We start from the raw sequence: 27,786 nt of genomic DNA, 5'->3' as shown, positions 1-27,786 counted from the left end.
GGAGCAGGGGCGGGGAGGGGGAGCCAGGCTAGCCGGCTGCGGCTGCCCAGCAGGCGGGGCGGCGGGCGCGCTCGGCTGGGCTTCGGCGGCGCTGCCCGGCCTGCCTGCAGGTTTCTTGAAAGCGAAAGTGTGCAGGAGCCGCGGCGGCGGGAAAGGCTCGGGCGGCTGCCTCCCGGGGGAGGGCAGAGGCGGAGGGCGGGGATTGCCCTCGGCCGAGGGGCGGTCGGTCGGTCGGTCGGTCGGTCGCTGTTTGCTTCTGTCCCCGCAGGGGGAGAAGGAGGGAGGCAGGGAGGGAAGGCAGGAAGGAGCGGTGTTCTTGCCGCCGCCTCTGCCATACTGGGAAGAGACTCGGGGATCCTGGAAACTGGCGGGGTGATGTGTTTGGGGCGGGGGGCGGCGGCGGCGCTCTTGCTGCTGCCGCCGCCTCTGCTACCGCTGGAGAAAGAAGACGAGGACAAGGAGGGCGAGGAGGCGCCGGCGGAGGAGGCTGAAGCCGGGGGTGGCTGCTGCCCGGCGGGCCCGGGCTTGCGGGGACGGATGCTGCGGAAGAGTGCGCGGCTGGGTGGTGTAGCTGCTGCCGCTTGCAAGCAGACGGCGACGGGAGCTGCCGATCGGAAGGGCCGGGCCGAAGCAGCGGACAAGGAGGCGAAGATCCCGCGGAGCCGCGGCAGTCTTAAAATGTATTCATCTCGCCCTGCTCTCCAGCGGCCATGTTAACCACCAGGAAAGCTTCAGCTGCTGGCGCTGGAGGGGCTGCTGCCGCTTGCCCAGCTGGTAAGGAGGGCCAGGGCCGCCGGCGGCGCCGAACGGGTTTCACGCCCCTTCCCCCCTATCTCCCACGCCCCAAGCCTCCCCTCCCGCCCCAAGGCCAAGCACTGTCGACGGAGCCCTTCCCTGGATGTGGAACCCAGCCTCTCCCTCGGCTCCAGAAGCAGCCCGCGTTTGAATCCCCGTCTGCACGCTGCTCGTTTCTTGCGAGGTCTTGCTGGGTTTGGCCAGAGAGCCGCCTGCGCTTTCCGCGGTTGTCATGTTTCTCGAGCCGACAAGTTTGGGGCGAATGTGCAAGAGAAGCGCTTGTTGCAACTGCTCGGTTGCAGCGGGGCCGGCTTGGAACCGACGCGGCGAGGAGCCGAGCGGAGTTCCTGCGCTGTTCCTCCCTATACTGGGTTGATCAGAGGGGGGCGAGGGAGCGGGCTGATCCGCTTCCCTTGAGGCAGAGGCGAGATGTTGAGAACTGGATTGGATGAGTGAGCCTTCCCCCCTCTCCCTTTACGACGAGACAGACGGTACCGCGGGGGGGGGTGGCGGGGGGGAGGGATGTGTGCCATGCAAATCCAGTTTGGCTCCCCATTTAGGCTTCTAATGATTGTGGGTTAATCGTGGCTGAAAGGTTTAAGTGGGTTAACCCGCGGCGGCCTGTGCTCTGATTAGCCTGGAGACGCCCGGAGGACTTTGATGTGCGCTCGGTGCCACGTTTGAGATCGGCTTGCTTATGCTCGCTCCGACGCTATTGCGATGGCAGCCGGCGGAGGACGAGGAGGGGCGCTGGGGAGGGGGCTCCCGGGGCTCCCTCTTCCACTTCCTCAGCCACTTCCCCCTGCCTTTGAGCCGGAGCCTGCTGGACCCCGCACGCACGCCCGCCGGTCTCAGCCGGTCTCTTCTCCCTTCCTCCGCAGGCAGCAGGAGCGGAGGGGAGAGCGCTCGCCCGTTCCAGGCTTCCCCGGGGATTGGAGCCGGAGGGGCCTCTCGCACGGGCGCTGGGACCGGACCGCCTTCCCCCATCGCTCTGCCGCCGCTGAAGCCCAGCAGCGCCGCCCACTCGGTGAGAAGGAGTCGCGATTGCGGGCGGGCGGGGGGCGCTGTGTGCATTCAAGGCTCAGGTGAATCTGCCCCGGGAGGTCGCGGAGCCAGCCGGGCCACAACCCCTCCAGACAGCCCCGCTCCCCTGGGCCTAATCCTCTCCATTCTCAAAATAAGGTGCCAGCCTCTCATAAGCGCCCCCTCGCCCCTCCTCCCTTTGGTATTAATAGCAGTCAATGTGCGAGGTACAGTCAGGCTGCCAGCCAGCCTGTCTGAGAGGGACCTGTGAATGAGCCAGCACGGACCACCAACGGACTATGGAGGAGTCCTAATTATCCTCTCTAGCATGTCGCAACACGTCCTGGTCCTGTTACCTGTCTGGTTTCAACAGGTATTCCGGGGGACGGAGAAGAATGGGAGAGCCACCGTTTAGAGCCACTTGGGAACGAGGCTCCGGTTGGATCTTCTGTGCAGAGCCGGGGAGAGGTTAGGGGCAGAGGGTGAAGTCAACTTACTTGTGCCACCACTGAGTGATGCTGTGGCAGTTTTCTCCACTCCCTCCATTGCCGGAGAAAGATGGGGAGGGTTGCTGGGGAGATGGCTTTTGGGGCTCCCTTCCACTAAAGCCTCTGGTTGGGGGGGGGGGATTTGGCAGAACTGCAGCTCACATGGACCACTGTGAGACACAGGTCTGTAGGCAAGGAGTTTCTGTGCACTTCTCTGGAAGGCAATCTTAAAATTCCCTGCACTCAGTATAGATTTGGAACAAAAATAAGATGGGGAAAACCACTCTGTAAGTCCCCAGGGAAGGTTATGTGGTTATGCTGAGATGCTTCAATGGATTTTGATCATGCCATTATTTTTATTATCTCTTTCTCTTAATAAAGTATTATTATTTATTATTATTAATTATTATTATTAGGCATTTTACATTTCAGTGTAGTGCATGGGGTTAGGTAGGTATTTCTGAGATAGGAACAGCTTTGAAAAGGGAGTTAGTCACTTTAGTTCAAGGTTAGTCTACTTTTCCCAATTCTTTTTTTCCTCCAACTGAAAAATCAAGTTTGCTCTCCTGATGGTGAGACTTGCTCAGACCAATATCCCATTCCCGGGGAAGATGGGGTTGAGTTGGGCAAGAGAGTGACATTGAAAATGTAAACAGTTCTAACAACAGAAACAAGTGTTGCCTGATAGTAGTGCTTATGATTTCTCAAAGAATTTCCTGGTTGTAGATAACCTGTTGCAAAGGTTGGATCTAAGTGAGATGAGCTATTTGATGAGGCAGGCAGACAGGTGGTTTGCCTTCTTCTGCTACTGCATTTGACCTGGCTTTCAACCTGAAGAATATTGAATATGTGCTGATATGAAAGCCCTGATCCCTTATATTTATTTGGTAGAGCTGCTTTTTCAGAATGCTTATGCAATTAACTTGATGGAAGGTGGCTGTGGGTAGGGCGTGCATTTGCCTTTAATGTCTGTAACAAAAGAGGCTCTGTGGCTTAGAATTTCCTCAAAGTAACACCTCTTTGAGCTGGAAGCCTCTTCTGCCCATTATGGATTGGGTGTGCTAGTTGCAGGTGGGGAGAGGAGGAAGAGAATGCATGTTGTGTATGTTCAAGGACACTCTTACTAGGTAACATGTTTGGGGGCTGATTCCCGATGCTGAAAATCAATTCCAGAACTAAGCCTGTGGAGCTGCAGCTCAAATTAAGAAGTTGCATAGTTCAAAGTAGAACTGTTGGCATGGACGAATGTGTATCTTGGCATCTCTGTGTTCTGTGCTGTACACTGGGTATGTTCAAACCTGGTGCAAGTGCAACATTGAATTTAGAACGGGCTGTCGACCAAGATATTCCAGGTCCAGTTAGCTGTTTTGGAGGTTAAAAGAGGGGTAGCACTGCTGGCTACAACCTCCAGGGATCAGGTTGGGGAGAAGTATGTGGAAAATTGCATTTCCCTTTGATTTTCCCCTCTGGTTGGTATCTGCCCCCAGTGTCCTCCCACCATAAGTGGTTCATTCTCCAAACTATTCCCACCTCAAATACCTAAGTGATCTCATGTGGGAAAGAGCTATGCACTATAAAAGAAGCTTTGGCTTGTGCTCTGTATTTATGGTAACTTCTGTTGCTAAGCAGATGGACGGCTGAGTGTCAGGAGTGGCACTTTCTTAGACTATATGGCCTCATTGCATCCCCACCACTAAGGTTACTCTGAGGTGCTCCGATCACTGAGTGCCACATCAAGTCGGAGGTTCCTTTGCCCATTTTCATTTACATTCTAGGTCCTTTGGCTTTTTGATACTCTCTTGCAGCCCAGCCCTTTCATTCCTAATTGAAGTGAGCCAGTGGGTAGAATCCCATGTTTAGCCTTTGGCACCTGTAGTTCAGAACCCTGTTCAACCATGAAACTTGATAGGAACTTCTTGGCAAACTTTCTTTGGCCTCAGTCCCATCTGTAAATGGAAATTAAATACCATTGGGATGTTGTGACTAAAACAATTAATGGATTCCAAAATAACTTCATAAGTGAGTCATCATCTACTACTGTTACAATTCCCAAATGTCCACATCCTTGTCTCTTGACTTTGTGCACAGGTCAGATGTCTTAACATTGCCACGTTTCCTTTACACTGTTGCATAGCTCTTCCTGGGGAAATTGCCACCACAGAGAAATCATAAACAATTCATCCCTAAAGTCCAAATCTGTGTTTTTAAATTACGCCTTCTTACCTTGTCTTCATCTTCCCAGTCATTTATGGTATCCAAAGCGTCTGCAGCAGGAAGCAGAGATAATTTTGCTTCTGACATCTCTGTCCATTTTTATAACTTTTTCCTTTTGTGTTGCTAGTGAAAATTACCTATTTCAATTTTGATAGTAGAGGTGTCCCTTTCTCTGTTCCTTGATGTTGGTCCTGTTTACAGTAAGTCTTGTAATGCAGCTCATTCTTCCTTAATGGCTTTTCCCTAATCCTTAGCCGAGTTTGTGCCACTTTCAGATTCCTCCTTGGGCTGGTTGACACATTACTGTATGGAGTTGCTGGGTGTACCTCTTGTGTTAAAAAAAACACCTGAGCTGTATGGTGAAATACTGCAATCATGAACAGCAACCCATAAGAGCACCACTATTCCATGCAGAGATATTTAAAGTCCTAATGTTTAAAACAGGAATGGAAAATGTGTTGCCCTTCACCTGTTGCTGGAATACAACTCCCATTATTCCTAACCACAGGCTGTGTTGGCTAGGGATGATTGGAGTTGTTGTCTTTCACTACTGTAGGACCATCTGCATTCTGATTTTGTCAACAGAGAAGTAAGATATCTAAGCTGAAGTGGAGGATGTCAAGCTGTCAAAATTGTACCCTGTTATTTCAACAAATTCTGTCCAAACTTCAGAAAAAACTCTGCATCAGATCCAGATTTTTTTAAAAAAGAAAAGCATAAGGCTGTTTTTCCCAGTCCTGAATTCCCAGACTGTTGTTAAACTACAATTCCCATCACCTTTGACCATTGGCCATGCTGCTGGAAGCTGAAGTCCTACGATGTCTGAGCACCCGAGGCTGGGAACAGCTTTGCTTCTTTTCTCCTCAGCCCACATCCATTTACCTTTCATCAAACCAGGCTGTGCTTATTGTCTGAATGAGTTCTTCTCCTTGTCAGATGCTCCTTGCATACAGGACCAAATTACATTAAGCCATGAATTATTTTTTTTTCCCAAGGCAAAAAAATAAAATTAGATCATTAAATGTATGCAAGCAGCAGCATTGATTTAAAGCAAATTTCCTATCTTGAAATGCATACATTCCTTAGCAAGCATGCGTACCAGTTGGCTCCAGCAACTAAAATGTAACCAAATTGCAGACGGAACCTTTATGCAACCTAGGAGCATAATCCAGAACTTTGGATCACCTGTACAAATCTAAAATGGACAAAATCTAGATGACATCCCTTGTATCTATTAGAGTCATGCACCAACTCCCAGATTTGATTCCAGCCCTGATTCAGCAGTTTGGAAAATGGCCCAGTTCTGTTTGGACTAGTTCAAAGCTGTTTGACATGTCTTTTGCACTGCAGAATTGTATTTTCTCAGAGGCAGGAGGCAGAATGTTGCTTGACTCTCTCTATGCATATAAGCTTGGTATGCCATTTCAAGGCTGCAGTCCTGTACACATTTATTGCGAGATGCCATTGATCAAGTGAGCCTTCTTTCCAAGTAAACGGCCACATGATTAAGCTCTAATAATTCCCCAGAACTTTTCAGAAGTAAGACATAATCACTATGTGAAATGGTGTATTTCCCTGCAATACAGAACAATAATGATCCATTTGGTTTCCTGGTAGAACCTTAAATGTTATTTATTTTATTAGATTTCTATCCTGTTCCTTTATCCAAAATGGTTCACGATCTGAAAAGTGAAAATGTTGCTGGGGAGCATAAAATAGGAGTGTACAGTCTTCACACGGACTCAGTAAGCAGTTTGTGTAATGGTTTTCTAGTCACAAGACCCAAAGGGAAGTCCACAGTGTGACTTTTTGCACACCGTGACTTTGTGTTTAATGCAAGTTATGGCTGCAGCACATACACCCACCATGTTGCAACTGTAACCTCCACCTGGGGGTTCTTGTATCATGTCAACACAACCCCCAAATGGGGAATGCATGTGTAGTTTTGTCACCCATTGATAATGCAGCCTGTCTAACCCCGGTCAATAGTATGTGTAGCAAGTGAGATCTTCAACAGAACTTTGCAGTGTGGAATGTTCTCGCTCAGTGTTTATTTATTCAGTTTTAATTTATTACATTTCTTTGGTTACAATAACCAAAGCTTTCCAGATGGTTCATTCGCAATTTCAGCCGTGTCCTTTTGCAGAATATTTCCGTTTCATTTCCCTTTCCGCTTGCGTTTCTGACCCTCCTGCCGGCAGCATTCTGGGACCACTGAGCCGTATACTGGATTCTCACTGGGCCAGTTTTAGAGTCCTCCCATTATGTTGTTTTTCCACTTAAGGGGTTCTTTTTTGTACTTCTGCTGATCTTGGAGTTCCTTTAAACCCCCTGTTGTGTGTGGATGATGCTACAAAAGGATCCATGCTTGAATTTAAACTTTGGAAATAGAGGGAATGTGACAATCTCAGTTAGTCATGCCTAATTTTTCATGCCAATTTCATGACCTAAGTAAGACTAACTTGAATTGGATACAGCCATTTATTTTATCCCCAGTACTTCTCAAATAAAAGTCTGTACATACCTAAGTCCCAAATAAAATTATCCATACGTACCTGAAATGGACAAATCTAGATGGCATCCCTACCATCTATTAGAGGTGTGTACCAACCCCCAAATTCTAATCCTGATTCAGCATTTTGGAAAATGATCCAGTTCTGCCTGGACCAGTTCAAAGGCAGTTTGACTTGGTACTGAACCCAGGTTAAGATTGAGAAATTTGAAGCTTTGAGCCTCCCACTGACTACCATGAAAAATAAAAGGAATTTATTTATTTATTTAAACCATTTGTATGCTGCTAAATTGTGCCACAGCATTTATTTCACTTGTCATACTCGGTTATGTTGTCAGGCATAGTAGCTACTTCGGGGGATTGTACCTGCAAGATATGAAAGAACTGGATGGAGGAGATCTTTCTATTTTGGTGGCTTTGGAGGGCAGCCCAGTTTGCTTCTGAAAGAACCAGAATGGTCTGTTGGGCTTCATTGGAATCCAATGGACATCCCTGGTATTGATGTGATCAGTTGTAATTGCTAGAATGTTTTGCTATTTTGAAGGGAAATGGGTGAATTCTCATCTCAAAATTAGCATACTTGCAAATAATTGTGTATCAGTTTTTTTGTGGCACATTAGGAAAATGCTATACATTGCTGCACATTTGTTTAATGGTTTCAGAAAGTAGTATGTAACAAAGGCAAACCCACAGTCCCAATCACAGTTCCTTTTTGCTGTTTTCTGTGCATTTTTATGATAAAAATAAGTGTAGTCTTCAGAGCAGTTTTTTGAATCTGTAAAGTTCCCCATAATTCCAGTGACAAGGCACATATAATTGCAACTTTTAATGTATTGCAGTTAATTACAATACTGTTGTTTTGAAAAATAAAAAAATATGTGAAAGATGGGATCAGTACTGAATATGCACACTTAAAAAGGAAGAAAACAGGAAGAGGAAAAAGAATGCATAAAGATCCCTTTGCTTGTGAGAAACACTCTGTGGAGATTATTTTTTATAAGTTGTATTCGTCCTCCCTCTTCTGTTTGTGCCCTGACAAGTATCATTGCCATATATACCCAGATGGCTGCAAAAATAAATTGCAGTGCCGCCTGTTTCACCCGATACCACATATATCCTGCTATATGAAGAGCTGCACAGCTGCAACCAGCTGTCTTGAACAATCCTAGAGAGGAAAGTACCTGTTACTTTCCCAGATTAGTATCCACCTCGGATATGGTGATACAAATGCTTTTTTATCATGTGCTATTGCTCCATCATCACATTTTCTTTAGTAGTCTTGTCATATAGAGTGATGCTGGTTACATGCAGACAGCTAACAAATGTTTTCTTCTTTTTGGAAAGAGAGAGCAATAAATAGCAAAAAGAAAAGAAAACCCCACTGATAAAACTCCCTCATAGATAGTTCCCAGGTATTCTTTTCCAGCTGTCCCCAGAGGATTGGGCCTCTTTGATAGGCTGTTTGAATGGAACTTGTTCCCATTTATGCATTTATGGGGAATTTGCAAGGGTAAAGGTGTCAAGAGTTAAGCTGGAATTTGGAAGTCATGTTGCATTCTGAAGGCATAATGGGGAATCCTATATATCAAGAAACTATATGTGGTTGTTGAGGATATTTAAAAGGAATAGACCATAGGTTCCCAGACCTAATAATAACTAATCACATGTTGGCATTTCTTGAGCATGGGAAATTTTCTTGGGAAAATTAATATTACAAAAGAAAATATTATGCAATAACAGAATGTTGTGGATTATATCCTAGCTCTGTCCATGTAGAGCAAGGATAGTCAAGTCTCAGCCTAACACAGACCTCTGGCAGGAGCAGTTTGGCTTTCCCCCAGCAGCCTGCTGGGAGAAAGAGACAGACAGAGACAGAAGTGGTGCCAAAGAAAGAGAGAGAGAAATGTGGTCCACTAACATTTCGTTCTGGCTTTCCACATCATTAACTTCAGCCTTGCCCACCATGCCTGCTGATAGAGGAAACTTCAGCATAAAAACAGTTTCATACCCCTAATACAGAGAATAAGGGAAAAAAGAGATAGCTAATCAATGTCTCCTCAAAATTCAACCTAGAGCAGTGGTAGCAAACCTATGGGACACGTGCCACAGTGGGCACACAGAGCCCTCTGTGTCAGCACATGAGCCAAGTCATCTCAGCATCGCCCCAGCAGCCGAGCATCAGATAACAGCGCACATAGGGGCCATGCGTATGCTCAGAAAGGAGAAGCGGTGCCAGGCTATGATGTCACAAGCCGCCACTCATTAGCGACAACTCGTCCAAGCTTTTGCATGGCCGGTCATTGCACTGCCAAGGATATGTATGTATATATTTACTTAGACTGCCTGTGAGTTGTTTTTTCTAAACTAAAACCTCAGTTTTCAGGTTTTATTGAAGTGTTGGCATTTGCGATAAATAAGTGGGTTTTGGGTTTGCAGTTTGGGCACTCGTTCTCTAAAAGGTTCACCATCACTATATTACGGTTAGAAAAACAAAGGTGTCCTGGCATGATTTTGATGGTAGGAATGTGTGTAGAATGGGCAGAAATGTTGAGTTGTGCAGAAAGAGCTATTCAAGGAAGTCTTTTTCAAAATCGCCCTCTTTTCAATGGAACTTTAGCCCTATATTAGGGTTAGGGGAGTGCACCAGGGTAGGGTCAGGGCAGTGGTGGTGAACCTATGGCACGCGTGCCACAACGGGCATGCAGAGTCCTCTCTGTCAGCACACGAGCCAAGTCACCCTAGCATCGTCCCAGCAGCCGAGCATCAGATAACAGCACACATAGGGGCCATGCCCATGCTCGGAAAGGAGTATCAGAACCAGGCGATGACGTCACGAGCTGCAACTCATTTGCCGCGACTCATCCGAGCTTTCACATATCCAGTCAGTGCACTGCCAAGGATTTATATATATTTGCTTGGACTGCCTGTGAGTTGTTTTTTCTAAACTAAAACCTCAGTTTTCAGGTTTCATTGTAGTGTTGGCATTTGCAATAAATAAGTGGGCTTTGGGTTGCAGTTTGGGCACTCAGTCTCTAAAAGGTTCACCATCACCGGCCTAGAATATTATAAAAGTTTAGTTATCAGTTCAACAAGGTTAACTATCATTTGTCCTTGTATTTCCCAAGTGTAATTTTGTATATTTCCAATTGTTTAAAAATTTTTTGCAATGTACTGAATTGCTCACAGTGCTTGTTTGGAGATATTATAAGATATTATAAGATCTTGTTATAAGATATTATAATTGTTTCCTTTAACAACCAATTTGGTTTATCAGCTGTCCTCATTTTAAAGTGTTTGGCTGATGCCAGGAGAGGTCAGCTTGTCACACACCAATCACCCCAGACTTCCCAGCATGTCTATCATGGACAGGTGGAGATTGTTCTAGAGTAGTAGACAGAATTCACACTCTTTCCATGTCATCCTTTTGATCTGTCTGGTACTTCACCAAAGGCAAGGTTGTAGCTACATCTCCAGAAATGGAAATTTTTCCAGTTTCCAGAGGACCTACCACACCAAAGTGAAAAAATGTCCCGCATGGAAACCCTCCGATCCAGCCAAAAGAACATAGGAACGTAAGAAAATCCATGCTGAATCAGACCAATGGTCCATCCAGTCCAGCATTCTGTTCATATGGTGGCAAGCTGGCTGCCCATTGTATCCCACAAGACCTCCACCTACCCAACCAACTGGTTTAGGCATGCATGCAACCTCTGATAACAGAGGTATCACAGAGCCAGCTACTGATAGCTTTCTCTTCCTCCTCCAGTCTCGGCTACCCAGGATTTAATTGTCCTGGTAATCCATTTCGCTCTGCCTCCCCTAAAGTTTCAGGACTGAAGAGTGAGCCGTTTTGCTCCTGAAGGATGGCTAGTCTTGATGGCCCTATGCTGCCTTCAAGGGCACTATCAACATTGGATTTCAGCTGCTGGGGAGGAAACAGTAGGTTGACTCCTGTAGTCATATCCTGATACGGCATCTGGTTGGCCACTGTGGAATCTGGATGCTGACCTAGATGAGGGATGTAGCCTTCAAGTCCAGGTCCGCTATGGATCCCTAGAGTGCACTGCCCCTTTCCACCAGCCATCAAGTCACTGGGTGTTTTCCCAGCTTTTGTGTCATTGTGTTACCCTACTAAAAGCATGAAACACCTCCTCTAAGAGCTGTTCACAGTATTTTTGGTGTTTAGATCCTGACTTGTTTCAGCCCCACCCATGGCTGGAATTTGGCCACCAAAAACTTCTCTGAAATGGAATTTGCCCTCAGGCTGAAAGAGGTCCCCCCCCCCCCACACACACAGACCTTTGGTCTGATGATCGAGCCAGACTCCACTTACGTCCTTACTGTATCAGCTGTTCTGTAGTGCCAATGCCATTGTCCTTAAATGTGTTTAATTTGTTAAATCTTGAACTCATAAGTTTAGAGAACCAACCTTTTTATTGATTTTACACAGTCTGCCTTGAATCTTTTCCTTCTGCTTCTCTGTGTCGTGTGCCCAAATAAAAAGCTTAATTTGGAACTTTGTTCTGCGTTGCGAAACTGCAGTCCCAGAAGCTTCTCCCAAGCTTAGCAATTTGCCTGTGATCACGGTTTGCCAGAGAGAAGGGTAGGGGAGAATGAGCAGAACTTTGGCCTGTGATGAGTGTGAGAGAGTATCCTCATTTGGTAGAGCAGCTGGAATGTTGGACTGGGGACCTGGGAGACAGAGGTTTAGTCTCTGCCAGCCATGCAGCTTAACAGGTGGCCAATCATTCGCTCTTAGCCTAACCTACCTCACAGGGTTGTTGCTGTGAGGATAAAATGGAACTGTGTGAGATGCCTTGCATTTATTACAAGGGGAAAACAGTGGGATATAAACTATTACCAGCATTGACTTCTAAGATGCAGGGACAGCAAAGTGTTGGGCATGATCTTGGCCTGGCCAGTGACCCCAAGATCCTGGACAAGCCAGAAACATTCCCCAGTAGAAATCAATTGGGATCCTCAGTGAAAAACAAGAGTCCAGAACATTTGAACTTAGCTGCTTGAGAAATCTCAGTACTTGTGCTGGAAATAAACCAGTATATAAACAACTCAGCCTTTTCCCTGGATTTAACTGTCTTCTGTGGAAGAGCTTCTGTCTCGATCATCTCATCCATTTAGATAGGAAGTAGCATTTGCTGTCAGTGTTGGCTGTCGTCGCTTATTTTCCGAGTAGTTAATAAAGTGCTCACATCCGTGGAATGCTTGTCTGTGTTTTGTCAGTTTCAGTATTTAGGGAAGAAGTGAAACTGCCTGGGCAGGTCCACATTTGGCAGCTGGTGACCCAGACAGAGCTGCCTGTTGTGGACTGATTCAGCCTGGGGTTAGCAAGTGTATGATGAACTTCCCCGGTCTTACATCATCTCCTTATCTAAACATGGGAGAGGCTGTCTTCTCCAAGATGTTGTCGGAACATCTTGCTTTGGAGGTCTCTGTAGGGCGGTCTCCCCTGACTTGGTGCCCTCCAGATGTGGTGGTCTGCAACGCCCATCAATGCTGGGTATGGATGATGGGTATTGTAGCCCACCACCACATCATCATCATCATCTATTTCATTGCCATACCACCGATAGCCAAAGTTTTCTGGGCAGTTTACAGCTAAGTATAAAAACAATAAAATACAATGGATAAATAATTAAGAATTTAATAATTTAAAATAACATAAAAGAACATTAAGAGGCAATTTAACCTCACTTGGCCCCTGAGTGACCAGGCCCCTGAATGACCAGGGAAGTCTCTAAAGGCCTCTGCAAAGAGAGGTGTCATAACCTGGTGCCCAAAAGAAGGCAAATTTGTTGCCAGGCAGGCCACAGCAGGAATCTTGTTCCAAATATGGAGGCCACCACAGAAAAGGCCCTCCCCCTAGTTGCCACCTTCTGAGCCTCCGGAGGGGTTGACACCCATAGGAAAGCTCCAGAAACTGAGTGTAGTGTCCAGGTAGATCCGGGCTGGGAAAGGAGCTCCAACAGGTATTTGAGTCCCAAGCTTAGTTAAGCTTTATAGGTTAAGACCAGCACCTTGAATTGGGACTGGAAGCATACAGGCAGCTGATGCAGGTGGGTCAGTACTGTTCTTACATGATTGGGCCTCCGGTACATCTCAAGGGTGCTGGGGTTCTAAGGTCCTGTGAGCCTTTCCCCACCAGTGTATTGTTTCAGGGCTCATTTCTCTTCATATATTTACAGGGTGCAGCTGTAGCACCGCAGTCAAACTGATAGCTCAGCTGCTCTTTGGGATTCTTAAAAAGCCAAATAGTCTTATTAATCACTTCTTTCTTGACAAAAATGCTGTGGAGAGCAAGAGAGGCACTGCTATTTTCACCGTTCCTCCGCCCCCACCTTTCTTCTCAGTTTTGAGTGCACATGTGGAGCTATGACCTGCTTGAGCTAATAGCCTGTCCCTATGTCCAAAGTGGGGCTGCGGCTGCATTTCCTGGCATGCGCTCCACACCAAGCCCCACTGCTCCCTTCACAAATGTTGCCTTGTGCAGCAACGAGCTCTGAAATGTAGTTCAGCACATGTTCAGCCAGATGCAAGAGGGATCTTCTTTGCAATTGAGGCCCTTGGAATGTGTGAATGAGACCAGTAACTAAAGAGAACCTGGTTTTGTTTCTAAACATACTGTTAATGGCAGTCATTTCAGGACAAAGCTGAGCAAGCCCTGCAGCCCGGCTGGAGAGCCTATTGCCTTCCCTTTGTTGAAATACAGTGTGGTGCAATGGTTAGAGTGTTGGACTGCGGATCTGGCATGAACTCACTCTCAGCCTAACCTGCCTCATAGGAATGCTATTGTGTAGATAAAATGGAGACAAGAAGAACCTTGTGAGATGTCTTGGGTTCCTTGCAAAAGAAAAAAAATGCAATGCAACGGCAACAATAACAACACAGTTCCTGTCATCCCTGATCAGCTGATGGGAGTTGGGGGTCTGGGAACATCCTGCAAGTTGCCCACCCCTCCCTTGTAACGTTCTGTCCGCAGGAAAACATAGAAACGGCTCTTTTTGAGGCTGTTGGAATGAAGGTTCTTTGAATGGGCCTTGGTTTGAAGCCCATGTCCTTCTCACTGTGCCTTACCTCCTTCCTTGGATGGGGAAATAATGGTGCTCCCCAGCTAGTTTTGGGTATAGAAAGGAGGGTGGCCTGTTGCCTCGCCTCCTTGGAAGGATGATGGAGATGCCAAGGTACAGCAACGTGAGAGCCAGTCTGGCACAGTGGTTAAGAGCATTGGGGGGGGGGGGGGGGCGGACTCAGGAGATCGGGGTTCTAAGGCCCCTCAGCCATGGAGCTCACTGAGTGACTTTGGGCCAGTCACAGACTCTCAGCCCAGCCTCCCCCACATGATCGTTGTTGTGAGAGGAGGAGGAGGAGGAGGAGGATGTAAATCATCTTGGGTGACTTGGGAGGAAAAAATGTTGGGGTATATAAAAAAGAAAAATATCAGTACTCCTGTGCTGATTTACGGCAGCCTACTACTCACACGTACAGTGACAGTAAAAACATAGCCACCTAAGTTCCAACAGGGCAGGATTAGCTAGTCAGCATGTGTGTGTGTGTGTGTGTGTGTGTGTGTGTGTGTGTGTGCGTGCGCGCGCGCGCCTTTCCAAAACTGGCAGAAGGAAGGGAGGATTTTTCCCACCTTTTCTGCTCTTTAAATAATTCTGTTTGGATTTACTCCTTATCCGTGTAAATAGGTCATGGCTGCAGCAGGCAGGTTCAGTGTGAGTGGGAAGCAAAGCGAAGGCGGGGTAGAGAACTGTCAGCGGCCAGTGTGGGCACTTGGAGCATCCTGTCATGCCTGACTGGCTCAAAGGGACCCAGGACTGCGAGTCACCGCTGGGACACTGGCAGTGTCATTTGTTCCCTCTGCCGACTGTCTCGAGGCTGATCTGTGTGCGTGCATGCAGTGACTTCTGACTCACCTTTGTGGAGCCTTTGACAAGCTCCACCGGAGCAGCCCGTTGGAAGTCAGCATGCAGGAATCCTGCTTGTCCTCGCCTTCATGCCCTTGCGGCTGCCCCGCGTGGATACCTGTGTCCAGATGTCGGGGCACACCGAGTCCTGTGGATGCCACACTCATGGACATACACACCCCTGTTGGTGGTATGCATAGCTAGAATTCAGTGACTGGTTTGGAGACCAGGACCATAGGCTTTCTTGTTTCTGTGTGGTTCTCCAGAACTTATCCTGGCCCGTATTGATCAGGCCCCACCAAGCTTTCTTCCTTCTCCAAACTGTATTGCTGCAAATTGTGTCATTCATTCTACTTCTCTTGGAGAAGGGAATGGGTAAAGCAGAATGGGAATAAGGAAGTGATGTGCACTCTTCCATTCCTAGTAGGATCCTCCTTTATGGAGTAGCTTGGCAATGGGTTTGATCTCAAAGATGGGCTGCTTGTGTGATCAGAGATAAGTGAAGCATGGTGTGTCTTTGGGTATGACCGTGCACGGATGCTGTGTGGTTGCATGTGTTGTAGGTGGGAGGCATATGCGTGTGTTAATGGGTGAAACTCAGTGGTCATGCGTCAAAGCTGGCAAGATGGTCTTCAGGAGAATGCACAGCTGTGACCTGTTGCAAGTGAACTGTAACATTGTATGGACTTAATGGCAATTAGTATCTGTAGTCCTTTTACAGTGATGCAGTCACCAGCTTTTGTTACCAGATACAAGCAATAGAATAGACAAATAATGGCAAATGCATACTAAAGACTACTTAGTACAGATGAGTTCCCCCAGAACCAGACTGCATGGGTCAGCCTACATATGTGGAAACACTGCTGGACTGTCTTCTAGACACAGAAATCTTTTATTTAGTTACTTGTGCAAATTATGAGTCTCCTGATAGCCACAGCTCTCAGAGGAGTAAGCATAATTATGATATTATATTAGCTGACATTCACATAATAGACGTGATATGCAAGTCCAAACTATGTGCTGGTGTAGTTGCATATGTGATTCAGCCCTTTCTTGAGCTGCCAAGACCAATGGAACTGCAACAGTGCCCTATAGCCGGGTGAATTGGGAACTGCAGAGTACATGTGGACAGACTTGGGACCTTCTTTGCTTGTTTTCTCTACTGGAACTTAGCTAGAAAAGAGTGGGCTGGGCTGGTAGACATACCCTACAAATTAAGAAATTAAGGATGCCCCTGAGCATACGCTCAGCAAAGGAATTTGCAGTCAGCACCAGAACCACCCTCACACAGGAATTCACTCTTGGTTCCTCTTTTCCTGCACTCCTTTTCAGAATCTTAATTTAACAGAAAGAAGTATTTTCAGGGGTTGCTGTTGTTAGGCAATGGGGAGCTGAAGACCTGTGCAAGTTGTGCCATAGAAAATCATTGCATCCACCCTACCTGTCTCTAGCATGGTTGGTAGTACAGTAGTTTGAATCCATTTTCTCAAACCTGAAACCTGCAAGATACATAATGGGAGCTGCAGTGTCAGAGCAGGAAGGCACAATTACATGCTCTTTCCATCATGCAGCCATAGGCCATGGACATGCATGTCGATCATTTGGCGGCATTGCTGCATGCAGCCCAGCCCTCTTTCACACTCAGAATCAGGATTTGGAAAGAATGTGCTTTCCCTGAAGTATCAGTACTTTTAGTAACTCTGAGGTAGGATTCAGGGTTTGCTTTTGGAAATTAGAAGGGCTTCACTCATGGAAGGTACCTCCTTCCAGTTTTGCGGGTTTGCCCTTCTTCCCAGCCCCTGCACTGCAGGGACTTGGATGCTTTGTGCAGCATCTTCAGAAGGTGGGATGTGCGGGCAAATCGCATCAGTGAAGTCTACTTTCAGCAACATAGTTAGTTGCATGGGACTAATCCAGATCCATCCCCTTGTAACAGGAAGGATTGCCACCTTTTCAAGTATGCCTTCATTAGCCCAACAACAGGTAGAAATTCAGCAGGTGTAGTTATTCTCATTGAAATTTTCTTATTGGGAGAAGTTCCACATGTCAAATGGCTACCTGTGCATGAAGTTGTTTTAATCACAGAACCATGAACAGGAAAACATGACAAAGACAGCCAGAAAAGAGGCCCCTGATTTCCTGGTACTCAAGACTCAATGCTTGTGCCAAAGAGAACTCAGAATATGCAGGGGTTGGGGTTTTTGTTTTTGCTTTGTTTTGTTTTGTTTTTTGGTTTTAGTACCTAGAAGCAATGATAAGAATCAGATGCTACCCATATTTTGCTCATGTCTCTAAGGAGCAAGGTAACAGAATTGGTGAGAGAAAGATGTGACATTTTGCATTAAAGGTTTCTGGATACAACCACACTTTTTCCTTCTATATATTTCCTACATAAAAAATCCAAAGTGATGGTTTGACAGCTGTTGGTTTATCTGCATATTATTGCAGTAGCATTATTTCTTAAAGGTGTGATAACGATTTTCCAACAAATCTTAAACCAGTTAAGGACAACACAAAAGTAATTTCAACCTGTTCTCCACAGACACAGAGAGCGAGACTGTAAATAGATCTGATAAACTGCTGTTGGTTTAATAAAATGCATCTTTTTCATTCTGATTCATTCTCAGTGACCAGCACAGTAATAATTTTAGAGCCAAACAAGTTTCCAGGAAACTGAAGGTAAACAAATACAAGGTCATGTCCTTTCTCTTTCTCTCGCTCGGTCTCACACATGCACAACGCCCTCCCCCACTCCCACTGAATGCATTGACAAATACTGGCAAAGACTTGAGCAAGCCAGTAGCATCTTTCCAATCCTGTTTTTTGTAACCCTTGTTAGGGTCTGCAATTTACTTAGTGCCTGCTTCTGAATCCATATGGGGAATGTCTATATCCTTGTATTATCTGTCCACGTTTAATGTGTGTCAACAGGGTCAATGCACCATTTTTCCACAGGTTTTAATTCTTTTTTTAACCATAGCTCTAGCGCTATTCATGAACACAACCAGATGGTGTGTTTTAGATATGAGGGAGAACTTGTATCAGCCAAGTCATTTTGGTTGTTGTGGTAGGACTCTCATGCTGCTGTTTCAGATATATCTTAGAGTGAGCAAGAGCAAGTAAAATGTGAAAAAAACCCCTCCAAATATTCAAGGGAATAGGATTGCATCCTGCCTTTATTTATTTAGGTTCCATGCTGACCAATAGCCAGAATTCGCTGGTTGGTTTACAATAATCAATACAAAAATCATTTTAAATTATTGTATTGGGAACTGCAGTGGCAGCTTCTTGCAGAAGGCTAAGTTTAGTTGCATCAGATGTTACATAAAGGAATAACAACATAACAGTAGGTGGTCGGATGGGGAAAGCAGGCATAACTTTCTGGGATGGAGGGCAGGTTGTCTGGCATGGGGCAGTGGCTGTTTGGAGAGCACCATATCATGGAGATGGACCCAAACGTGCCCTTCTGCCAGTGCAGAAAGGGCTGATTTCCAGTGGAGGCTCATGCTTGCGATGAAGGGCAGGAAGTTTTTGCTGATTCCCTCTGTAACCGATAGAGCTCTTCTCATGCTCTCATGCTCTTCTGGAGGGTTCCCACAAACCCTCCCAAGCAGTTTTTGAGATTTCTGGGACTGTGTGTTGAAAGAAGGAACAATGGCCTGTCCCTCTTCTTCCAGGGGAGTGTGTGATGGGCAAAGTTCCACCTGTTGGTAGTCTGGATCCTGCCTAATGGTTTAAGTGTGCAGACCAGGTATGGCCAACAACCAGGCCCAGCCCCCTTCACCAGGAACTCATTGGGGGCTGCATCCCCGCTGCTTCCCTGCTGCCAGGTTTGCTACCAAAATCTGGTGGCATTGGAAGGCAGGAAGTTCGGCAACAAACTGCAGCTTTTTGGTGGTATGGTTTGGTGGGAGCTTCAAATAGATGAGGGAGAAACATGTTACCCACTCCCGGTGTAGGTCCTTGAGAGCACGGTTGGGATGTACAAATGGCTCTTGAATAAAGAACAGGATCTATCTCCTCCACTCATTTATTCAGTTTGGAACCATTCCAGCCTACCTTCTTTTTTAACTGGAAAATTGTGCTTTGTATTTTAGGTTGGTGGAAATAAGCACACAATGAATGAGCACCTACATGTTGCCAGCCATGGGCAGATACAGGTTCAGCAACTGTTTGAAGACAATAGCAACAAAAGGACCGTCCTGACAACGCAACCCAATGGGCTTACAACAGTAGCAAAATCAGGATTGCCGGTGGTGCAAGACCGACAGCTGGACAGCGCTCATAGGCGGCAAGGGAGCTCCAGCTCTCTGAAGTCCACAGAGGGGCCAGGGAAGGTGAAAGCATGTCCTTTAACTCCAGAGCAAGCAATGAAGCAATACATGCAAAAGCTAACAGCCTTTGAGCATCATGAAGTCTTCAACTACCCTGAAATCTACTTTTTGGGTCCAAATGCAAAGAAGAGACAAGGTGTAATTGGTGGTCCAAACAATTGTGGATATGATGACGACCAGGGGTCTTACGTACAAGTACCCCATGATCATATCTTATACAGATATGAGGTCCTGAAGGTTATAGGGAAAGGAAGTTTTGGACAAGTGGTGAAGGCCTATGATCACAAAATGCATCAGCACGTAGCCCTGAAAATGGTGAGGAACGAGAAGCGTTTTCACCGCCAAGCCGCAGAAGAAATTAGAATTCTGGAGCACCTAAAAAAGCAGGATAAGGATAACAACATGAACGTTATACACATGCTGGAAAACTTCACATTCCGCAACCATATCTGCATGACATTTGAGTTGCTGAGCATGAACCTTTATGAGCTCATCAAGAAAAACAAATTTCAGGGCTTTAGCCTGCCACTGGTTCGTAAGTTTGCCCACTCGATTTTGCAGTGCTTGGATGCTTTGCACAAAAACAGAATCATTCACTGTGACCTTAAGCCAGAGAACATTCTGTTGAAGCAACAGGGTCGGAGTGGCATTAAAGTTATTGATTTTGGCTCCAGCTGTTACGAGCACCAGCGTGTCTACACTTACATTCAGTCACGTTTTTACCGTGCTCCAGAAGTCATCCTCGGTGCTCGTTATGGGATGCCCATAGACATGTGGAGCCTGGGCTGCATTCTTGCAGAGCTCTTAACAGGTTATCCACTCCTTCCAGGAGAAGACGAAGGGGATCAGCTGGCTTGTATGATAGAACTGCTGGGCATGCCTTCTCAAAAACTGTTAGATTCATCCAAAAGAGCAAAAAATTTTGTGAGCTCAAAGGGTTATCCCCGGTACTGTACCATTACTACCTTGTCAGATGGTTCTGTAGTACTCAATGGTGGCCGTTCCCGGAGGGGCAAGTTGCGTGGCCCACCAGAGAGCAGAGAGTGGGGGAGCGCACTGAAAGGATGTGACGATCCCCTCTTCCTTGACTTCTTGAAACAGTGTTTAGAGTGGGATCCTACCTTGCGCATGACACCCGGTCAGGCTTTACGGCATCCCTGGCTAAGGAGACGTTTGCCAAAGCCTCCGACTGGGGAGAAGACATCAGCAAAAAGAATAACAGAGAGCACTGGTGCTATCACATCAATTTCCAAGTTACCTCCAACTTCAAACTCAGCTTCAAAACTGAGGACTAATCTGGCACAGATGACAGATGCCAATGGGAATATTCAGCAAAGAACCGTGTTGCCAAAACTTGTTAGCTGAGTTTGAATAATCTGATGCTGATTTTGCAAACAACAAGAATTATTATGTCACTGAGCCTTATTCATATGAAAAAGTAGCTCAGATTTCTATTTTTATTTGCTCAGTAACTTTAAACATTTGTATTTTTTCAGTACTCACTTTAAATATGTAAGAAAATTGGGTTTGATTTTATAAAAATAACATGGGGACAATGCTTTAAGTTTTTACACTTTTTTTTAATGAAATGTTTTTCTTATAAAATACAGTTAGCCTTACTATGGGATTTGTGTGGCACGATAATAAGTGTCAGTGGCAGGCCACTGGTTATGACCTAACAACCATATATTATAGTTTGATGGGGAGTGGAGGCTCTGTTCTTCACCCACCCCATGGTTCATATTGGCTTTTCCTTGGAGTGAATAATACTTGCCTATTTCTGCTTTTGATTGTAGCAGTAGACTCCAATCCCGCAAACATTGACCTGTATTTTTCTTTGGCGATTTAGAAAACATTCAGGGGTACAAGTGAAGGTTCTGCATAGCTGCTTGTAGAAGCTGCATCCCTAATAGAGATAATTAACAGATTTCTCGCACCTATAGCAGGTATCTGCTACATGACAATGAAGACGTTGAAAAGCTGTAGGGGGTTTTCATTTCGGCACACTCACACCAGCCCCCGAGCTTGCCCCAGTTCCCATGTGGCATTTCCCTGTCTGGTGTCCAGAGAGGGAAAATGGAAATTCTGGAAAAAAGTAAAATATATGCAAGACTTTCTTTCTAAAGTCGAACTTATTTTATTGCTTTTACAGCATAAATGCATAATTTATAACTTAGCTTATAAATTGCAGTATTTGGCATATTTATGAACTTCAGAGAGCAATCACCTGCATGTTTACTCAGAAGTTTACAGTTATTCTATGGACCTTGCTCCCAGGAAAGTGCACCCAGAGGGGCAGCCTCAAAATTTAAAATGCTTTAGGCTGCTATCCTATACACTCTTAAACCTGGAAGTAAGTCCCACTGGACTAAGCGGGACTTATATATCTGAGTAGACAGGCAAAACATTGCACTGTTTGGTAGCAGAGCGTCTGTGTCTGACTCAGCTAAGAGGAATAGCGAAAGAATTGACTGCAAGGAAGGTGCAAAATGCATTTTGGAGATGAATGTTGTGTATGCTGACTGTACACAGGAATTTCCATTCTTGAACATGGCCATTCATTTCAAAAGGGAAAATATTTCATGAGAGTGTATTTCAGGGTTCTCCCAAATTTCCAATTGTTTGATTGGAAAAACTCAACAAAAAAAGGAGCCCTTGGGAGGAAAGAATAAGGAAAGAAGATTCCTGCACCCCACCCCACTTCACGCAGCCAAACCAGAGCCTTTTTCTGGATGCAAGAGCAGACTTAAGCTGCCCTTTCAGCTCTGTATACCGCATGGGTCTAACATTTTCAGGATTCTCACTGTCTACCAGGTCCATCAATGCAGGCAGCAAGCATACTCTGATTGACGTTTCCCTCTCCTTTCCTCCAGGTTCTGTATTGTGGAAGTCCCACGGCTACCTCGGGTTGGATCACTTAGGGGTTCCAGCATGTGCCAGCCAGCCTTGCTAACTGGGGCATGCTCAGAGTTGTAGGATTATTTTCTGTCTATACATGCTTAAGATCACGCCCTTAGGGACTCACAGTTCAGTTTTACATGTAATACTCTTTTTACAGGCTGTGAATAATTACTCGTACCGCATCAAATGAGGTACGAGTATAATTTAACTATTACAGAATTAAACCCAGAGGTAGGCAACCAGGTATCCTCCAGGTAGTTTTTACTACAAGTCCCATAAAAACTAGGCATTTTCTGGGGCATATGGGAACAGTTATCCAAAACTTCTGGAAGGCACCAAGTTGCTTATCCTTGTGCTGAGATATATATGTGTGTGTGTGTGTGTTTTACCCCATTGAACCTGTGGGTTCAGATCTGTTAAGGAATGGACAGAATTCTTTGATTTTTCTCCAGAAACAGCACAGAGTTCCTGGAATATTTCTGTATGGAAGTTTTCTTGCCAGGATTGGTTTGAATGTATTGACCTGGCTTTATTAATCCATTAATCCATACTAAGATTCCAAAACTTTGCTCAGAACTGGGGCAGACCAACACAGTATGTGTGATATTTGTGTGCTCCCAGTGTCCAGTTTCCCATTAGCTCTCCCACAAATCTGCAGAAATGAGCTCCAAAATATATTGTTTAGGAATTTTCAATCAATCAGTTACTAAATATGAACAAAATGTTCTTCAGAAATGATATAATATCCTTATTAGTATAGAAGGATAAATGAAGGTGGATGGAAGCATGCTATCTATAGATCTGATGTGATTTCTGAAGGAAAAAACCATGCAAAGCAAAATATTGCATACTGGACATTGAAGCAGTAAAAACTTTGAGATACATATTTGTATTCTTTTGTTCTCACCTGTTATCTTCTGTCTACCTGTGCTTGAAAGCACAGAGCAGCCTTTACATGTGTATTCAGAAGAACTGTCTGATTTGAATCTGTGTTGACCAGACCCCTGTAGAAATTTCAATTTTTGCTTTGGACAGTATCCAGTGTTGTCACAGCACAAGTGCTAATGATGTTGCTAGGCAAAGGGGAAAAGCGGTGAATCGCTGCTGAAATTTGGTGGTAAACAGCACCACTGAAATTTGGTGATGAATCACTGCCTTATCTTTTTCTTAGCAAGTGTTAATGCCATTTTGCTCGTGTCACTTCATCCCTGTGCAATGATATTGGCAATAGCACTGAGAAAGCATTGGATATCAACCCTGATTTTTACAGAGAGAAAGGTTAGGCACAATTCACCAGGAAACTTAATAGTACACTCTTATTAAATTAAATACGAGTGGTACAAGAGTTCCACTTGTGCCCATTCATTTCAATGGAAGTTGTGCTGGAGAATGCCTTGCTGGATATGGTTGCCTGATGGATTATGACCTCAATGATACATCGTACCACAACTGAGGCTACCATTATTTAGCTATTTCTGTAAACCATATTTGGGTTGTTGTTTTTAAAAAATGGAACTCTAAAAGCAATATGCAGTATACTATCTAAATATTAGAGCTGTGCTGTTTTACAATTGTTGCAAAACATGTGTTCAAGTTACCCCTGTGTGCACATCTAGAACATCTGGGCCAATCAGGTTTTCCAGACATGTTCACTGGTGTGCTTAAATATGTGTGCTAATACATATTTCACGTCTACATTGTATGTATCTGTTGCTGAAAACATCAATACACCAGTGATGATTCCTACAGTAATTCTATAGCACTGCCATTAGATTCTAGAGGCATTACTTGAATATTTAAGGAGCTGTCTATGAGATATTCTAGTAATCAGTGGAGTTGCATCTATTCTTCTAGTGTCTTTCCTTAGGAATCATGTTCCAGATTTGTCGAAGATCTCGTCCAAGTGTTGACTGGTACAAATGAGTGGTTTGAAAACGAGACAGAAGCATTTGTGCAGCAAATAAAGGCATGTGCAAGCTTTAACTCATTTACAAGTTTGGTATGCTTGGGAAGCTTGTATGGAGAGAAAGTCAAAAGACAGTTGCAGCTTCATGTTACCTCTTAATGGAAACTTCGAATGAAAGAGCAGGCATTAGGTTGATTTTTCAGTTTTGTAAACATGGTCATTTTCAAGGAAGGACACCTTGGGCCTGTTCACTTGCTTCTTCTGTCACAGAGAGGCTTGAAGTTTTGATCAGATAGACATAGGTTAGATGTATGTAGTGCAACCTAGTTAATTTTTTATTTATTTTGCATGGAGAAGGAAAGCCAAGACCAGGTTGAATGAAAATAATTCAAATACACGGATCCTGCATTGGAAGATTTTTTTTTTCAAATGCAAACTAACGTTGTTAAAATCAATGTTACATATGCAGTGATCATGATATTTAGTGAGAAGTTTTAAATTGTCTCAGGCTTAAATTCAAACAATTGTGGGTACTAGAATAATGAGAGATTTGGTTTGGTTTTAGCAAGCTTCAATAATAATGTTCACAACTTTGATGATATGCACAAATCTAATTACAATAATTGTAAACAATGTCTTTAGTTACTTAAAGCATGGTCCCCAGAGAGGCCAAGAAAGTTTCCGGTCAATTTCTTTAAAAAATTCAGATATTTCATATTTTTTAAAAAATGAAAATGTGTTTTTGTTAACTATGCTTTGTGAAATGGGCATACATTAAAAAAAATGAATTCTCAGGAAACAAAAAATTCCCTTGCTTGCCAACCTCCCCACAAACTGATCTGTGGCTAAAAGAAGATGTTTGTTAATATTTAGCAATGTTCGTTATTATGCCTATTTAAATTCCCATTTTTAGAAACCTCTTAAATTCCCAAATGACACTAAATTATTTATAGTATTAAATGTATGCCATTCTCTAGTGTGTGGCTATGCAATATGCATACATGTGTGTAACAGCAAAAGCAACTTTGGGATCTAAGCGTCCATTGATTACCTTGATGATTAGCTATACACTTAGCCTGTGATCCCAGTCCCCATGGGCCCCCAGTGCTTGACTGGAGCTCTGGATGTACAGCTTTCTCCATTCAGAGAGATGCTGGGCAGCATGCGAGCAACAGTGGCTATATGGGGAGCCCTGCATAGATGTGAATGGGAGTTTTACATGCACAGGAGTGTGCTAGTATGGGCCAGGTGCTTGGGATGGACCTGTGATTTCTTCCCCCACCCCGCAAAATTCATAGTATTAAATAAATGTGTCCATTACATTTTAATGCAATCCTGCAGATGTTAACATAAATGGGAAAGAATTGTGATGGAAACAAGGAACCAGAACTTAAATACTGATCGTGCATTTGTAATTGGTCATAATCATAGAGGCTACCGGAAACTTTTAGGCCCAAATACAGTGTGCAGAGCTGCTGCTTCTTCTTTAATCCTAATATGAAACATCCTGTGTGCTTTCACAGTAAAAAGGGGCAGAAATCTTACAGTTTTTACTGAGCTGGCTGCTTTTTATTGTAGTTTATTTTTAATTGGTATAGGGAGGGGAAATAGGGAAGAAAAAAAACACATTTTAAAGGATGTTGCCTCTTGCTTTGACATGATTTTGTTTCTAAGGGCTCTAATTAGTTGGTCTGATAGAGGTTGGCTTGGAAACTTTGCTTAGCATCACTTGTTACCATTGTCTGGGGACATCTGTGCTTCTTCGCAGAAGTAGGAACAGCACAGTGTTGCCTTTTCTTGAGTAGCAGTCTCATTTTGCCCAGCTCGTGTGCTGCTGGAGGGTTGGAAAATTTGCTTCTTCAGTATGTTGGTATAACCAGGAGGACAATAGAGTGCAAGATGTGTAAAAGAAACATGGAGAATCAAATTGTGCCCTTGATGTTAACAATGTGCCTTTTGTTACGAACAACTTCATGTTGTGCAGCATGCAATGTTGTCTCTTTAACCCTTTGAATGCTGTACTATGTACTAAGGTGGAAATCTATTTTTAAAATACTATACTTGTTTTTAATATGTCTCTCTGCCTAATCTACTAGCAGCTTCTCCTGTGTACATCTCAGTGAAATTAATGAGTGCTCCATGAGAACATTTTAGTATATTCTCAAAAGATTCACAATTCTATCCATTGGGTATGAGCAGGAGAGGTTTCCAGTTGATTTTGCCCCGAGTTTTCAGGGCTTTACTATAGATCAGCAAGGCTATCATACTATTCAGCAGGAGACAGAATACTCTGTTGTAGTTATTTTCATGCTCCTTCAAGGGTTAAAGATGGCACTTCATAGTAGTTAGCTGTAACCTTAACATTGGACTGATTTTTAAAGAACTATTTTTTGTTTTGGTATGACAGCACTAGACAGAATCAACTGTATTTGTAAAAAGGAAAAAAATTACCTCAAACTGTTTAATTTTATAGTGAGAATTAATCCCAGGGCATTTGGTATGAACCAAAGTGCATTCCTTTTCTACGCGTCTGGCTCCAATAAATGCAGCCGGGAATTTTTACAATTTGGGTGCAAGGCATTTAATGCCACTTTTACCTTGGTGGGTGGTTTGGGGGTCATGAAAGGACTCCTGAAGAATGTTGTTGTTGTTGTTGTTTTAATAAAAAGACACTTTATGGCTACTGCGAAGCAGGCAGCATTGATGACAATGGGGCTTGCATGAAACCTTGCGCAGATGCCATTGAAGTGAATGGAGACTGGACAGCAACAGTGCTTGGGGGATTGTGTCTGTTAAAGTAGCAATGGGCTATATTAGACTCTTTAGGCACGTGTCAGAGTTCTTCAATTCCGTCTATTTTTCATAAGGTTTTTTTCAATCAGAGGTAGCTGGTAAACATATATTCTTTTCTTTTTTAAACATTTTTATGTCAGTAAAGATTTTAGCATTACCCACTTGAAATGCTATGGTAGCATTAAAATAACAAAAACATTTGTGAATTACATGGTTTCTAGGGGCATGTACATCTGTGCTACAAAATACAAAGTAATATGAAAAAGTCATTGTATTTACTCAGCTCAATTGCTACGATTATGTCTAAGGTGTACATTGGGTTTGTTTTTCTTTTCTTTTTTAAATAAGCAATGACTTAGACACGTGACTGTAATATGCTGCAATTGTGTGTACTGAAAATGTGGAAAAATGATTGAATGTGGATTGTGTATATATGTATGTAAATTTTTACGTGAGATGCTGCTGCTGTCACAGCCAACTTCACATTAAATATGTTGTAGGAGGTTTTAATCCTTGTGGCCAGTTTTATGATACTGCATATGTATTGTATAGCTGAGAACAGGAGTTAAAACTGTTTTAGTGAATATTTGTTACATTTATTGTTGTGGCCAGAGATCATTTCAGAATAAAATTTTATGTCCTGCATAAACTTCTTTTCTTAGTTTTTGGGGGGTTTATTATGATGAAATTAGCCTTTTGAACCCTTATCTCTCTCCCCCTTTTTATTTTTTTGAAGGAAGAGCTTTGCTCCTTTCTTTCAGATCATTTGGTTTGCCTAATAAAAGTATCACATAAGTTTTTTGTTCCCAACTGAGATGAATAATTTGTGTGTGAGTACAACATTGATAAAGTGGAATGTTCAGGATGAAAATGAACATCCAAAACCTCAGTC

At 44.2% G+C, this 27,786-nt stretch overlaps 1 protein-coding gene across 3 annotated transcripts; it reads left to right on the top strand.

Moving 5' to 3' along the window:
* The first annotated feature begins 254 nt into the window (after positions 1-254).
* DYRK2 (dual specificity tyrosine phosphorylation regulated kinase 2) lies at positions 255-27,543 on the top strand. Of its 3 annotated transcripts, XM_044449854.1 has the most exons (3): positions 255-774; positions 1,677-1,822; positions 19,058-27,543. In XM_044449854.1, the coding sequence occupies exons 1-3, from the start codon at positions 711-713 to the stop codon at positions 20,657-20,659; spliced, it is 1,812 nt and encodes a 603-aa protein (XP_044305789.1). In that variant the 5' UTR covers positions 255-710; the 3' UTR covers positions 20,660-27,543. The 3 variants fall into 3 exon arrangements, with proteins under 3 accessions (XP_044305789.1, XP_044305791.1, XP_044305790.1); XM_044449856.1 differs by lacking the exon at positions 1,677-1,822; XM_044449855.1 differs by lacking the exons at positions 255-774; positions 1,677-1,822 and adding an exon at positions 1,944-2,191.
* The last annotated feature ends 243 nt before the right edge of the window (positions 27,544-27,786 follow it).

Source organism: Varanus komodoensis, unplaced genomic scaffold (assembly GCF_004798865.1).
Source record: "Varanus komodoensis strain SLA01 unplaced genomic scaffold, ASM479886v1 scaffold61, whole genome shotgun sequence".
Classification (NCBI taxonomy): domain Eukaryota; kingdom Metazoa; phylum Chordata; class Lepidosauria; order Squamata; family Varanidae; genus Varanus; species Varanus komodoensis.
The sequence above is the reverse complement of the archived record's forward strand: the minus strand, read 5'-3'. Positions and strand labels throughout refer to the sequence as shown.

Excerpts from the sequence above, each read along its gene's own strand:
- DYRK2 (XM_044449854.1), top strand. The coding sequence starts at position 711 with ATGTTAACCACCAGGAAAGCTTCAGCTGCTGGCGCTGGAGGGGCTGCT. Across the intron at positions 775-1,676 it reads TGCTGCCGCTTGCCCAGCTG|GCAGCAGGAGCGGAGGGGAG; the intron begins GTAAGGAGGGCC and ends CTTCCTCCGCAG. Across the intron at positions 1,823-19,057 it reads CCAGCAGCGCCGCCCACTCG|GTTGGTGGAAATAAGCACAC; the intron begins GTGAGAAGGAGT and ends TTTGTATTTTAG.